Source organism: Leptonychotes weddellii, chromosome 2 (assembly GCF_054177405.1).
Source record: "Leptonychotes weddellii isolate Sample4059 chromosome 2, ASM5417740v2, whole genome shotgun sequence".
NCBI lineage: Eukaryota > Metazoa > Chordata > Mammalia > Carnivora > Phocidae > Leptonychotes > Leptonychotes weddellii.
The window spans coordinates 104,157,186-104,173,217 of NC_138370.1; the positions used below are offsets into that span (position 1 = coordinate 104,157,186).

General features: G+C 35.1%; 1 protein-coding gene across 1 annotated transcript in view; it reads left to right on the forward strand.

Annotated features, from left to right (window-relative positions):
- Nucleotides 1-10,985, forward strand: part of DNAJB14 (DnaJ heat shock protein family (Hsp40) member B14) — a 50,195-nt gene extending 39,210 nt beyond the window's left edge. The window contains exons 6-8 of the mRNA XM_006735129.3: nt 603-712; nt 1,561-1,733; nt 6,172-10,985. Coding sequence (XP_006735192.1) covers nt 603-712; nt 1,561-1,733; nt 6,172-6,296 — 408 coding nt within the window. The 3' untranslated portion in view covers nt 6,297-10,985. The remainder of the gene's footprint in view (nt 1-602; nt 713-1,560; nt 1,734-6,171) is intronic.
- Nucleotides 10,986-16,032: the final 5,047 nt, after the last annotated feature.

A 16,032-nucleotide genomic window follows, 5' to 3' on the forward strand; every position in this document is an offset into this window, starting at 1 on the left:
GGGTAGAAGTCAAGGTGGAGGGTGGTGGGCAAAATGATACCTCTGAGTTTGGTGTTCTATGATTCTGATGAAGATACCCCTGCAGTATGCATGCTTTGAAGTTCTCATTGTTGGTCCTAAAACATTTAGAACTAATACTGAAGAACTTAAGTTGGAAGTTACTTTCCTTGTTCTAATGCAGTTATACCCAATTGCATATAGCACTTCAATGACATGGAGTAGAAAGAAGGTAAATGGAAAGAACACTGGACCAAAAAATGGAAGTCCTGAGTCCCAGCTCTGCCACTCATCTGCTCCCGCGTATCATCCTCAAAGTCAAGGGAAAGATAGTTTTGCAAGAGAGACGGAGAACTTCCTCATCTGTAACATGAGATCAGTTTATATCAGTGTTTTCCAAATCAGGATCTCTACATAAAGCACCTGGAAAGTGGTAATTTTAAGAATCACTCCAGGAAGTTGATAATATCGATCAGGCAGATTTGAAAGCACTGAACCAAATGATCTCAAATGTCCTTTCTGTCTCTAAAAATATATGACAACTGTTGAATTATTAACAACTACAATTATATTACAATTTATTATTTTTTGATGATTTTTTGTAGGGAGGTTTTTCTGTGTTTATCCAGCTGATGCCCATTATTGTATTGATCCTCGTGTCATTATTAAGCCAATTGATGGTCTCTAATCCTCCTTATTCCCTATATCCCAAATCGTAAGTAGCTAAGTAAAGTTTAAAAAAAAACTGTTGTTTCTTATCTAGCTTCCTTTAAAGGGCCATGTGCTCTCTTCAACTTTTAAGTAATCTTCTGTAAGTGTATCAGATTTTTAAATTTCTAATTTAAAAAATAATTACTCAAGTGATAAATTTGTATTATCTTGTTAGTTACATTTCTGTCCATTGTGGATAAAGACAGAAGTACTATTTTTGAACCTGATAGCAATTTAATGTGATAGGTAATCACATTACCTATCAAATCAAAGGCAAAAAATAGTTTAAAAGACAAAAATACTTCAAAGACAAAAGTAGAATTATAATTGATGTTATATAGATTTATATCATTGAGGAGTAAATGACTTCATTCTTTTCTTTGTAAAATATTGGTTAAAGAAAAGCAAATATACTTTTTTGTTATATGAAGTATTTTTCCACAATATATTTATATATAAGAAGAGATCAGGACAAAAGAAAATTTAACACAATATGCATTCTAGAAAACTTTAGTGAATACAGTGAACGTAAAGGAAACTTGGTAAACTCATATTGCCAGTGATTTTACAGTATTAAAAACAGATTGGTCTAAAAATAAGAAATAACTTTTTATTTCTAAATAAGATTTTTATTAAATAAAAATTGAAAGAACTTATAAGAACACACTATATTAAAATATGATTACTTTTTATGACATGGATGGTGGTTTTAGGCAATTTGAAATAATATAAATAAATGATTATCAATATTAACTTTTTAATTATTTTTAATTTAGCTAGCTTGGTTTGTAGTAGCAGGATCAAAATGTACAATTTTAATTAAAAAATAATGATCAAGCATTTCTTTTACAGTGGATCAGGGCAAACTATTAAAATGCAAACAGAAAACTTGGGTGTCGTTTATTATGTCAACAAAGACTTTAAAAATGAATATAAAGGAATGTTATTACAAAAAGTGGAAAAGAGTGTGGAAGAAGATTATGTGACTAATATTCGAAATAATTGCTGGAAAGAAAGACAACAAAGTAAGTTTATGAAATGTTTAACATTTAAAAACTTATTCAGTCTTCAGAGTCTTCAGAATTGATTATTTGTAGATTTCTCTATTCAAGAAATGTTCTAGAATTGCCTGGCACATAATTGGAGCTCAATACTTAAGACAGTATGTTTTATGTGGCCTTAAAACAGTATTCAGCACATAGCAAGCACTTAGTCATTGGTATTTGTGGTGTTATCAATAAATATTTGGGTGAATAATACCAAATTCCATTTTATTTAAGATGTTGTCAATTGTAACATGCATCATTATTTTATGTACCACTAAGAAAAAAATTCTGGTCCATTAGCTATGTCATCAATTTTAATATGCATCCTGTTTCAGAGTGAAGTTTGAAACTCTTCATTAATTTAGCTTAAACATTTAACACTTAATGTATAATGAGTTCTGTCGACATTCCATTTTCCTTTATTCTGTACATAACTGGGAACACTTAGTGAATTTGTGTAGCCTTTTCCAGCCTCAACTTCTGTAACTTAAGAAGCAGTTCCACCTATAAAAGCTTGACCATGAGAATCTACAGGGATGCTGCATGTGAAGCTAGTGTTGTTATAGTTATTGTTTTTCTGACTGTTACAAATAATAATGTAGACAATCTAGTGTAGACTTTGGAATTAAACTAATGTTGAATCCTAGCTCTGAAATTTTTAGCTGAGTGATTAGGGCCAAATATTGTAACCTGTTTGCGTTTACTCCCTCAGGTATAAAATGGATGATGATGATGAGTGGGAGGAGGAGATAACTGTCATTTATATAATACCTCTTATTTCAGTCACTGTCCCAAGCGCTTTACATATATTAACTCATTTAATCTCCACAACAACACTGTGAAGTTATACCCATTTTATATACAAGGAAACTGAGGCAAAGAGAATTTAGTAACTTGCCCAGGGCCATAGCGGTAGTCCATGATTCAAACAGTCCATTTGTCTCCAGAATCCAGGCACTGTGCTCCACAGTCTTCTCAATAATACCCAACTTTGCGAGTTTGTTGTGAAAACTAAATCAGACAATAAAGTGTTTCACAGGTAGTAAAATGCCCAGAAAATGGTAGCCGTTATCATCATCTCTCATCCACTAGGGAAAATCCAATAAAACATAATTTTTGTATACTTCCAAGAAAGTTCTTATCTCTGGCCTCGGTTTCCTCATCTATATTCTATATGGTGGCGGTTAGAAGAGATACAACCTCCTTGGTGTCTCAGTCTCTGAGTCTGTGAAATCAGTCTGTTCTCAGTATGGAGAAGGTTACATTAGACTAGTGGTTTCCAACTGGGAATGATTTGCTTCTGCTTCACATTACGTCTGGTAATGTGGAAGGTAAAGGGATTGAGGCCAGGGTGCTGCTAAACATCCCACAATGCACAGGATAGCTCCCACAACAAGATTTGTCTGGCCCCAAATGCCGACATTGCTGAGGCTGAGAAACTGCGTTAGCAGAAGGTCTTAAGGGCAGTGAATACCAAATTTTACTTATTTCATTTCACTTTTTGATGTCTAGTGCCTTATACAATCCTTGGCCTATCATAGGCATATGGTAAACTTTTGATGGATATATGAATAATTGGGTGAAGGATTAATGAATTTATAAGAATGAATGTATGAAAGATCTGCATATTTTGTGTTAAAAGAATGACTAACACATTAGATATATCACCTTTCAAATACAAATTCTAATCTTCAGCCAAATAGGGGTGAGTTTTGGATTATGCATACTTAAATTCTATTACCTTAAATAATTGGGAAATTGTATAATAGAAAGAAGGAAGGAAAAGATATTCATATTTATGGAAGATAGTATGTTATGGCTAAAGTACAGGCTCTGAGGCTGCCTTGCAAGATAAGACCCTGGCTCGATCAACATGTTACCTAGGCCAAGTTAGTTAACACAAGCATAATATCTTGCATCAGTAAGTGTTCAATATTATGACTTACTATAATTATTTTTTTTCTATTCATACTATAAGCCAAGTGTTTTTGCTTGGTATACTTTAACCTTTTAATCATCTGGCAAGATTGGTGTTAATATTTCACAGACTTTTAGTCTGTGTTCTGTTTACCATACCAAGTTGTCTACAGCTATATTTACACAGTTATATGGGTCTTTTAAAGTTACTATATGGTGACTAACATAACATAATAAAATTAAAAAAAAAAAAGAAAGTTACTATCAGAAGTCTTAACTAAATCTGAATTTAATAAGTCATTATTTATAAAACAATGTGCTCATGTTCAACAATGTCAGTGGAACAAGACAAAACTCTTAAAGACTAAAAAGAAATGACAACTGAGTACAATGTATGATCCTGAATTGGATCCTGGATGGGGAGGGGAGGAAATGGCTATAAAGGACATCACGGGGGCCGCTGGCGAAATGTGAATATGAACTATATATTAGATAATAGGATTATAGTACTGTTAAATTTCTGAATTTGAAAGTTGTATTGTGGTTATGTAAGACAATGCCCTTGTTCTTATGAGAAACATGGTGAAGTAATTAGGAATGAAAGGTCATGATGTCTGCACCTTATTCTCAAAAGGTTTTGCAAAATAATAATAACCACCACAACAATAACAGTTTTTGTTCTAGAGACAGCTAAAGCAAATTTGACAAAATGTGAAGAATTGATCAATCAAGGTGTAAAAAGTTTTAGAGTGTTCATTGTAGCACTCCTAACTTTGTGTAGGTTTGGAAAATTTTTTTTAAGATTTTATTTATTTATTTGAGAGCAAGAGAGATGGAACACAAATGGGGGGAGGGGCTGAGGGACAAGCTGACTCCCTGCTGAGCACAGTGCTCCTCCCAGGCCCCATCCCACGACCCTGGGATCATGACATGAGCTGAAGTGAGACACTTAACCAACTGAGCCACCCAGGCGCCCCTTGAAATTTTCAAAATAAAACGTAACAAATTCATCTAGAGGTTAGGGGGTTTATTATTTATTTATTTTTTAAGATTTTATTTATTTATTTGAGAGAGAGAGAGACAGAGATAGCGGCAGAGAGCACAAGCGGGGAGGAGAGGGAGAAGCAGGCTCCCCGCTCAGCAGGGAGCCCAATGCTGAACAGGGAGCCCAATCTCAGGACCCTGGGATCATGACCTGAGCCAAAGGCAGACGCTTAACCGAGCCACCCAGGCGTCCCTAGAGGTTTGGGGTTTTAAATGAAGATGGAAGTGAGAGGAGCTCAGTATAACATTAATTAATCCACTGATTCAATGTTTTACTTGTTGATTAGGATAACTCCTCTTGTTTTATAAAATAATGTCATCAAAAAGGTTGTTGGCCAATGGATTTTTTTTTTAACCAGGGTTTTTCTGTTTTGCAGTCATTTCTAACACTCCCATGTCTAGATTGATACAATAGGTTTTTATAAACTACAAGCAGTAATTTGAAGTAATGGAAAGAATATTAGGCTAAGAGTTGGAAGTTTGGCTTAGAATCTAGATTGTCATTGACAAGCTCTGTGAACTTGGGTTTGTTTATCTACCTCATCTGGGAAGACATATCTGTAAAAGGATTTTACAAGCGCCTCATTTGTAAATAAAGGGGATGGAGCAGTTTTGATTGAGTTGTTAAATTCTAGCTGGATTGACTGAATAAAAGGTCATTTCTGAAGATCTTTAAAAAGAGGATATACTTTTGCTGTGAGTATGTTTTGAATGTGGTCCTGACTGGATATCCTTTACTTGGGCCATTGTTTTTCAGAAAGTAAATGACTTTTTTCTGGGTCTTGTTACATCTTTTCTAAGTGCCCCCACCCTTTGGAAGTGTTAATAAACAGTGAAATGACTGAGAGTAACAGGAAGATAACAAGGAACAGTTACCTAAAGATTCATAGTCCACTTATTTTTCTTTAGTAGTGCTACCCACATACTGAAGGAAGTCTCAGAAGTACTTATTTGCTAAATAACACTACTATGATTCTGTAGCAAGCTTTCTTCCCTTTTGTGTTCCTTCAGTAAAATTTTCTTTTTTAATTTAAGCAAACTCGGGACAAGATTTCAAATTTTTCACTCCAGTCTTGGCGTAATTAATTAATCTGAAACCTTAACAAGAGGTCACAGATAAAACAACCACTAGCAGAATTGAATAGCATATAATTTATCTTTAGTATGAAAGGACAAGATGATGCTTTAGAGCAGTAGTTTTTAAACCATTGGGGCGGGAGTGAGGGAAAGGGATAGGATTTTATTTTCATTTGTTTCCCAGAATAGCTCTGTGTTTGTTTCACATGCTAGGCTTCCAAAGGCTTTTAGGAGTAAGACTTGGATTTCTTTCTTTTTTAAAAAAAGGTCAGTTAATAGAAATAATATTGAAGGGCTTCTATTGAATATCATTTCAGCTTAAATAACTAGGTGACCTAAATTATTATCTACTTAGCAAAATATTTTTGTTTGTTAACAGAAACAGATATGCAGTACGCAGCGAAAGTATACCGTGATGATCGGCTCCGAAGAAAGGCAGACGCCTTGAGCATGGACAACTGTAAAGAATTGGAGAGGCTGACCAGTATTTATAAAGGAGGATGAACTGGGATTGTATTTATACCTTTTAGCGTACTCTTTATTTTTTCTGTAAGTAAGTTTAGTTTCATCATGAGAGCTAAAGAAAAAGATTGGATGTTAAAAACTAAACTGAATAGTTGGTCCCTGAAATCTTGGACTGTTTATGACCTAACTGGCTCCTTTAAATAGTAGGGAACTGAAAACTAAAATTAATATTTTACTTATGCTTCTGGCAATTATTTTCACTTTAAAAGCTTATATTATTCCTAACTAAAAATGTCTTGAGAAAGGATTATCACACCTGTAGCAGTTTCCAGTTTTAGTGATTCTCCATGTTTCCTTTGGTCATGTAAATATTTATGGAATGATCATTTTGTGTACATATGGGTTACTGCATTTTTATTTAAATTCTTTTAGCATTTAACTCCATGAGACACTTTAGTTTAAACTGATAGAATACATGTTCTGTGACAAAATTACGTTTTTCTTGTCAGATGTCGAATGTGGAGTTTAAGGAATGAAACTTTTTCAAAAAGAAAAGAAAAAACAAAAAGCTGTTTAACTGTGTAAATCTTGTAGCATTATCAGCTTAGAGGGAATTGATATTTTTAATATTGCCATTATATTCCAGAATATATATTGAGATAAATGAACTGGTGTAGAGTATCAGTTTGCTATTTAGTTTTATGAATTGCTAAGCCATGCATAGAAATGAAATGCTATACTGATAGATTTTAAAGAAAATATGAGGAAATGGCTATGTAGATATTAAACAAAAAGGGTCTTCAACAGTAAATTGCAGTTATGTCATTTGCAATTCCAGTAATTCAAAGGCCCCCACATGTTTATATATCTGTCTTTGAAGGCTGCTAACATTTATGAAGAAGAGGACCCACCTGTTTTGCCCCCCATGGAAATTTTAGTTTCTTCTTAGTGATCATTTGAGCAGGATCCAAAGTAAATGGGTTCTTCCACAAATGAGTAATAAGAGAAAAATACTACAAAAATGAAGCTTTGTGCCTTTTAACCTGATTGCCAACTCTTAAACATATAAGTAGATTACAGCACACTTACTTGATCAGGGCATGATCTATTTGGCCACATGCAACAGTGAGCAGCAGGTAGAATAGTGATTTTTAGCAAGTTATCCTTACAAAATTCTGAGCTAAAAACTATTCACCATTGAGTAATTCAATTATCTTATAGGAATAAGCTCTCTGTAATTCAATCCATAATATAAATTAGAAAAACAAGCTGGAAATTGAAGTTTTTGGTGCCTGTATATTGAGTGTGAAAACTATTTGATTTCTAGTCTTCTATGTTTAACAGTTGTAATATTTTAATGATTTTGCTTCGTACTCAGTTAATGGAACACGAATGCATCTTTGGTAGTTTTTTGTGTGTGTGAGAGCATGCTAGTTCTATTGGCAGTGTTCTTTTGTTTAAGGATTTTTTTTTTTTCTGCTTGTGGTTGATTTTATAGCATCTGTTGAATAAAACTGCTAAAATGACCAATCTTTTTAAAATGTTCTCTTGTATCCCCTTTTCCAGGTGAATCAGTAGAAATATCCAAATGAATTAGTGAGTTAAACTAAACAACATACTGCCCTAGGAAAACTGGACATCTTCACCAGTTTTCTTTTAGAAATGCAACTTTTAAATTAAACAAAATAGCAGTGCTTAAAAGAAAATACAAATTTAAATATATTCTTGAGCCTGCAGAATGAATTTTTAGAAAATAAGGTCATAGCATTCTAATTAACTTTGAAAGTTCATATACATCCGAAAACTTATAAAACTTTAAATGAAAAAAATTCGTCCATTTATTTTTCCAGTTTTAATGGGAAATTTACACTATTGTGATTGAGCGAATGTGAATTGAACTCTTGTTGAGTGATTCTTTTTCCCTTAATCTTGGCTTTATGGGGATAGATGAAGTTACCAAGTTAAGTGAAGTTATATATTATGAAGTCGTATATGGCTTTTGGACAGTATTATATTTCAGTTGCATTGCTGCATTCCATCACATTTCGTAAAATGTTCGGGGGAAATGTGTTCAATAAAATAAAATTTTCAAACAACTGTGCGAAATAACTGATCGAGTGCCTGATAATTTAAGCCACATATAAAGTATGCAAGAAAAGATTAAGTCCTTAATGTCATCTATATTTTGGTATAAAGGCCCAATCAAGTGTCTTAGAATTTTGGGTTAGTTCTACAAAGTAAGAAGATTTGAACTATCTTGAGATGTAAGATTTTCATGTTTGCTACTCTTACAATAAAAATCCCAATATTTTGCCATCTTATTTTTACTACACAAGCTTTGCAATTTCATTTGATAACTTGTACTGTTCATTTTAACCATTGCCTGAAAGCTTTGAATCTTTGAATACTGCTTTACTAGCTTTTCTAACTGGTATTTTAGAAGTTTGGCAGCAACTATATTTATTAATGCTTTACATTTTTATCTCTTTTTACACATACATATAAACGTTGTCCTTGTGAGGATTTGGGGGAAAGTAAATAGTACCTTTTCTCCTCCTTTTTTGATTCCTTAGTTCCGAAGTAGACTGGTGCTAGTCGCTTATAAGCTTCAGAATTTATTTTGACCAAATCTGAGAATTTCATTCTCAATGAGAAAATTCAAGTTTTAATCCATCTAATAAATAAAAACAATATATTTTGGGAACAGATTGCATTTGAATGCTTAAATAAGAATTTGTTTCATAATCACTACAGTTTTTTTTTATAATTTACAGAGATTTGGTAGAGAAGAGTAAATCCTTAAGGCATAAATATGCCAGTGCATTAAGCGACTCTGCTTTCATGTCAGCTCAGGTGTTCACAGGAACAGTAATGTGGAGTTCCAGCCCTTAACTGTGATTGCACTTTTATGCTTTAGTTTTCTTCCTGTTAAATCTTCAGTTCCACTAGTATGTAAAATAGTGTATAGTGAGAGAAATGATTACCCTCTTCAATTTTTCTTTGTTGATCTGTAATAGTTTTAAATGCAGCTGTTATTTAATAACTGTGACATATTATTAATAATGAATTCCCATATATTTCCTTAAAAAAAATAAATCTCCGACCTGTGTTAAGGCAGTGAAATATTTTTTGATGTTGACCTGAGAACCTAATGAGCCATCTTTCCAGTTAAGTAAGTGTTATGTCAAAGGACCATATGGTTCAAAAGGAGAATTTGTGCATTTATTCAGCTTCCCCACATGAAGCATAGGTTCATATTACCAACTGTCTTCATCCTGAGTGAAGCAGACTGAAAGGGCATTCATAATCCTTTTTCTTATCTGAACAGGAAAACTTCTGAAAAGGAACACTAAATCTGAATTTTAATCTTTACTAAATAGCTAAAAAACCATGTCCATTGGCCACATTGGACTATTGCCTAGTTAAAATCCATAAAATTCTCTATAAATAATGAAAAAGGAAAGAGTAGTACAACAATAACTCACAAAACTTTTTAAATCTTTTAAAATTCTAATTTGTAATTATAAAGAAAAAGTGAGTAGAATGAGGATCTTCAAGGAATTCTTGCACGTCCCCTTAATAATCTGACAGGCAACACAGTCCTGGAATTCAGGCTTCCTTTTTGGTTTCCATTACTGTTAAATAAACACTTTCATGTAAATGGAAACATTTTCCCTCAAAACATTAATTCAAAACATACTCCTTATATTAAGGATTATATAACCACATTTTTTGTAAGTTCCCTGTGTGTAACTTTTTCCTGTTGGTACGTGATTCATTCTCATTTAATTTATCTGCTGGTTTTGGGGCCAATGGACTTGTGAATATTCTGTGGCTGTGTCCATGTATAGGTGTACATATATATATTTTTCCAGCTAATACCTCAAATGTGTGATTGTTCAATATATACCACACTATGTTTGCACAGAGCAGGGCTTCCATTAGCAGTGGATATTCTTATTTCTAACTTTGAAAATCATTCCACAGAATTTCATTGGTGTGAATTTTTTCCATGGATCCTTTTCAGATTTTAAAACAGATTCCTATTAGAAGGCCCACACTTCAAATATAATTGTATCTTTCTGTCTCTAGCAATGGAACTATGTAGGGGTAAGAAGTGTTTCTCAAAAGTGTCTAGTTGAGTAAGTTCTTATGAACTGTTGGGGTTACTGGTTGCTGAGCTATCTCGTAACTGCCCAGCGATGACACCTGGCATGAATTTGAGCAATTCTTACTCACTTTGGCGCAGGAGTCGGGACATTCCAGTCTGATTCTACTTTGCCATTTAAGAGTGCCACTAAAATAATAGAAGTTTTCCGATGATACTGGAGTATTTTAAGCATCAGTTTCAAAATGAATTGTTTTTGAGTTGGCTGACTATACCAATGAGAAGAAAGAAACTCACACATAAATGATATTTTATAATTATATTAAGAAATGCTTCTTACCTATTTTTGTTTTGTTTTCATTTTTCGGATGGCTACATAAGACCTTCTTCCATTAAGGTTTAAATCATGTGTTTTTTAAAAGCTGCAGGTAATTTTCAAGGTGTGATGGAATTTTAATGGAAGCCTTGTGTAAGTTTAAATGAAGTGAAACTGGTAAAGGAGATTTTACTTTATTTGTCTATAGTGCATTCAAGATTATACAATTAGATTTAAAAACGTCTGATTTGTAAAATACTTAATGTGATATCAGACTTATAAAATAAAATTTTCTGTGTGAGAATTCTGTTAAAGAAAATGCATTTGATTTTTAATGAATGTTCTGCTGAATGATTTGTGATGAATTTTTGTCTTTCAGTCTCTGCAATTTATCTCAATATATGAATAAAAAGAAGGTCTGTTCTCACTGTAAAGGATGTGGTAGTTTATTTTTAACATTTTATTTAATTTGACAGAGAGAGACACAGAAAGAGAGGGAACACAAGCAGGGGGAGTGGGAGAGGGAGAAGCAGGCTCCCTGCTGAGCAGGGCTCCATCCCAGGACCCTGGGATCATTACCTGAGCCGAAGGCAGACGCCCAATGACTGAGCCACCCAGGCGCCCCTAAAGGATGTGTTTTTGCCATGTTTTATATTCTTAATATGCACTTTCTTTCATTCATTCAACCATTCAACAAATGTATGAATGCAGGGCTCCATCCCAGGACCCTGGGATCATTACCTGAGCCGAGGGCAGACGCCCAATGACTGAGCCACCCAGGCGCCCCTAAAGGATGTGTTTTTACCATGTTTTATATTCTTAATATGCACTTTCTTTCATTCATTCAACCATTCAACAAATGTATGAATGCCTGCTTTATCCCAGGCAATGAGCTGAGTACTGGGAATTAATCACTGAACCAGACAGAAATCCTTATGGAGTTTACATCTAGCCAGAAAATAAATGTAAAGTAAATAACTAATTATAATTGTGGTGAATGCTACAAAGAAAATTACAAGGTACAATGAGAGCACATATCTAGAAGACTTAACCTACTATAGGAGGATCAGGGAAAGTTTCTCTGAGAAAGTGAGCTTAAGTTGAAACTCAAAAGACAAGATAAGTAGGAGTGAGGTGAATGCTAGAGATATATTTCAGGCAAAGTGTGCTAAGTTGATAAAGCCATAGAAACTTTGTGGAAGTGAAAACAAACTTGCATGAGAACAAACTCGTATGATTATAGCGTAGGAAAGGCAGGATAAGTTAGAGAATTAAAATAAGATGGGGCCAAGTTCCATAAGACCATATATAAATTATGATGATGATAATTGGACTTTATCCTACGCCAGTAGAAAACCTTTGAGATTTTTGAGGAGGGAGTTACATAATGAGATTTGAGTTTTTAAAGTATCATTTCAGTTATTGTGCAGAGAAGACTGGAGGGCAAACATGAATATAGGAAGGATAGGAAGTTATTGGCAAAGGAGAGATGATCATGGCTTGGACTAGAGTAGGAATACAGATAAATGAATGATTTTGAGAGATATTCAGGAAGTAGAGGCAAGAGAATTATTTGATTGATTGGATTTGGGATAAACAGAGGCAGCAGTTAAAAACTTTTCCAAAAATTTGGTTGTGAAAGGGAGTAGAGAAGGATGTTAGCTGAAAGAGGATGTGGTTTCTAAAGAAGGCTTTTATTTTTTCAATTATTAATTACGTGAGATCATATTTATTGCATGAGACATCTGTTTTATTCTGTTTTTCACTCTGATGTAAAGGGACAGGTAGAAAGTGAAAGAGTAAAGACAGAGAAAAAGAGGGATAATAGCAGTAAGTGCCTGATACGTCTAGGAGGATATTATGTCATTGGACAGATGGAAGAATTACTTTAGCTAAACGACCACCAGCATTCTTTCAGAAAGGAATGCATGGAGGATGGGTGCAAAGGCAGGTAGATTTGTAGTGTTGGTGGTAAGATGTCATGGCTTTCATTGGCTTGATGAATAGGCAGTTTTTATCTGTGTAAAATGGGGGAGGGGAAAAGAAAAAGAAACAGGCTTAGAAAGAGGAGAGTTTGAAGGAATTTTTTTTTCCCACTGAGTCAGCTGATGAGTGAAAAAGTAGGATTTTTATAAGTCCCAGATTGTGGCAGAGTTTACAATCTGTTTAGTTGTGTGTGTTTTCTCCAGCCTAACCCATCAGCCTAGGCATAGGCAGTGGAATACAACTGATTGAACTCATCCAAAGTTGGGGTTCTGTCAGGCAGGAAAGAAGGTAGGGGAGTTTAAGTTGCTGACATGTGAGTGATTCATTGATCATCTATTGTATGCAAGCCAGAGACCAGAGGAATTAGTCATTTCTCAGGTCACTGCCTAAATCCAGGGTGTGATGACAATGAGTGGTAGTATAAAAGAGAAAGTTATTGCGTATGACCTTATAATTGTATTCTCAATGGGCCAAATCCCAAACCATAGCCAGAATCAATATTAGCAAGACATTTTCCAACTTGGCCAATCTAAGTGATAAAATTTTCATATTTGTATGTTGGAAAATCAGCAAGACTCTCCTCCCCATGAGTTTGGATACCAATTAGAATTTTCACACAAACAGTGGAGCCAACCTAAACTGAGATGATTGGTAGTTTTTTATGGAAAAGAAGAATAAAAAAATTGAGACATCTCTGGCATATACAAAAGCTAAGAGAAACTTAAGCTAAAAATAAGCAGAAACAAAGGCTTTTGATACAACCAATAAAGTTAGAACTTTAACAACATGTACATGTTTTAACTGTCTCATGTATTATGTATACTAGTATACTATTTCTCTGGTATGCTGTGTACTAGAAAATTTGAATGGGTGAGATGAAAACTTTGTGTGTATATGTATACAATTTCTACTAGTTTCTTCCTGAACCTCAGGGACCATCTGGTACACCCCACTTTGAAGAACTGGTACATAATGCTGATAATCTTTTAGGCCAGTAAATATTTCCCCTAGTCCTATACCAACGGCAGTGAGTAAATTCAAACAGATCAGTCTCCCATTGACTGCCTTAATTCAGAAACCACCACACTTGGAAACTAGAAATCTTAGTTCTTTCAACTTGAGGACATAGTGGTATTTGGAGAGCTTGGAAAGCTATGCTCTCCCTTTTTTGCCACTCAAGAAGAATGAAAATCAGTATTTTCCAGGTCAACTATCATTTATGGATAGTTTTTAGGATGGAACATGTTAAAATGGAAGTGGAGAAGGAGAAGCAGACCCCCCCCCCCCCTACTGAGCAGGGAGCCCGATGCAGAGCTCAATCCCAGGACCCTGAGATCATGACCTGAGCCGAAGGCAGACACTTAACTGATGGAGCCACCCAGCCGCCCACCACTTAGGCATATTGATTATTTTGAGCTGAAGGCACTAAGAAAACAGATGCAGGAAGGATTCTTTGACCTCCCCTTTTACCAAAAAACAGGTCATGAAATTTTCTGTGAGAAAGGTGCCCTCCCTCTACCAGGAAGAGAACATTCTTATCACGAGAGGCGAGACTGACGCCAAAATGGACCTGTACAAACAAGCCTACTAAAATAATCCTATCTTCCATTTGTTTCACCCATATGTTTCATAATCACTGTCCCACAATTTACTGTCCCTTACCCAAGCCCCTTTTCTTGTCACATCCCCACAATTTGTTGTTCTTTGTATAAAAGACATGTAACTTTTGGGCCTAATGACTTCTTTGGACCTTATTTCCTTCTGAATACTCCCATATACACATAAAAATATTAAATAAATGTGTATGGCTTTTCACTGGATAATCTGTCAATTAATTCTTGGGCCCAGCCATAGAACCTAAGAGGGTAGAAGGGTAGAAGTATGTTTTTCCTCACCTACAAGAGAAATAAGCACTTCAGTTTAAAGGACCCCCCAGAACCAGTGTGGAGAAATAATAACCAGTGATGGAAGGGTGAAGTAATCAACTTGGCTGGAGTATAGGATTCACATTAGAATGTGTTCAGAAGTAAAACAGTATGTTTGTGCCAGATTAAAGACTCAACTTTATCAGTCTGCAATGGTACATCACTAAAGATTTTTTTGAGCAGCAGTAATGTGCATTGTTTTGGGGAGGTTTATCTGGCCATTAGTAAGCGGCTATTGATATCATCTTGCTAAATAGTGGTTTGAATGAAGAATTGAAAAAAATATATAGATGAAAAAAATCATTGTTAGGTTAGAAAAGCGGACACGAGGAACAAAAGATAGTAGTCAAACATGACACATGACTAGTAGAATCATGGAAACAACAGACACATTAGGAAAAAGGTTTATTGGAGAAGTTTTTGGAGCTTTTGAGTCAGAGCTGACTTCAAGACATGTATGTAGATGTATCCAACAACCGACAAGCAGCGGAAAATGTGAACCTAGAACTCTGAGGAGAGGTGCAGACTTAGGACTCACGTTCTCAGGAAAATGTGGAAAGAGAAAAACGAAACCAAAGACAAGCTTTAAATGCCATGATCTAAAGAATTAGGAAACTAGAATGGGTGAGGACCTAAAGTAAGTAATGCAGTATCCCAGAAGCTAAGAAATCAAAGAAATCAAAGGGTTTAAATAAGGAAAAGGAAGCGAACTTCAATGATGTGCGTTGCTATGGAACCGTCAAGTTCACTTGTAATAATCAGGAGATCATTTCTAACAGTTGGGAGAGCTGTAGTTTACCATTTCATCTTCTCAAGGATAACTAGGAAATTAGTATCCAACTCTTCACCATGTCTTGAACTAGAGTTAATTCCTTTTGCTCTCCTACTTTTATTTTATTTATTTATTTATTTATTTTTAAGATTTTATTTATTTATTGGAGAGAGAGAGAGTGAGAGAGAGCATGAGAGGGGAAAGGGTCAGAGGGAGAAGCAGACTCCCCACCGAGCAGGGAGCCCGACATGGGACTCGATCCTGGGACTTCAGGATCATGACCTGAGCCGAAGGCAGTCGCTTAACCAACTGAGCCACCCAGGCGCCCGCTCTCCTACTTTTAGGGATTGGGAGTTGATGATGAGTCGTTAACAAGTCCCATAGTCTTCGTTTTCTTAGCACCTACTGTAGGTTTTTGTTACATGTGCAAACAAGCAAGACACCAAACAAAAAATAATATGGTTGCAACTTAGAAGGCATAGCCTTCTAAATCATGAGTCAACAAAAGAAGGTTGTCCAGGATCTGCGTATGTTGAGTTGCGCAACTAACTTTGAAAACTCCAGAAAGCTCATGGCTCCTCTATACAATCTAGACAAGACCTCGAGTAAGAGCACATGGGTGGCACCCTTGGAAAAGCCAAGGCAGTGGGGGACGTCGGGGTCAGAAA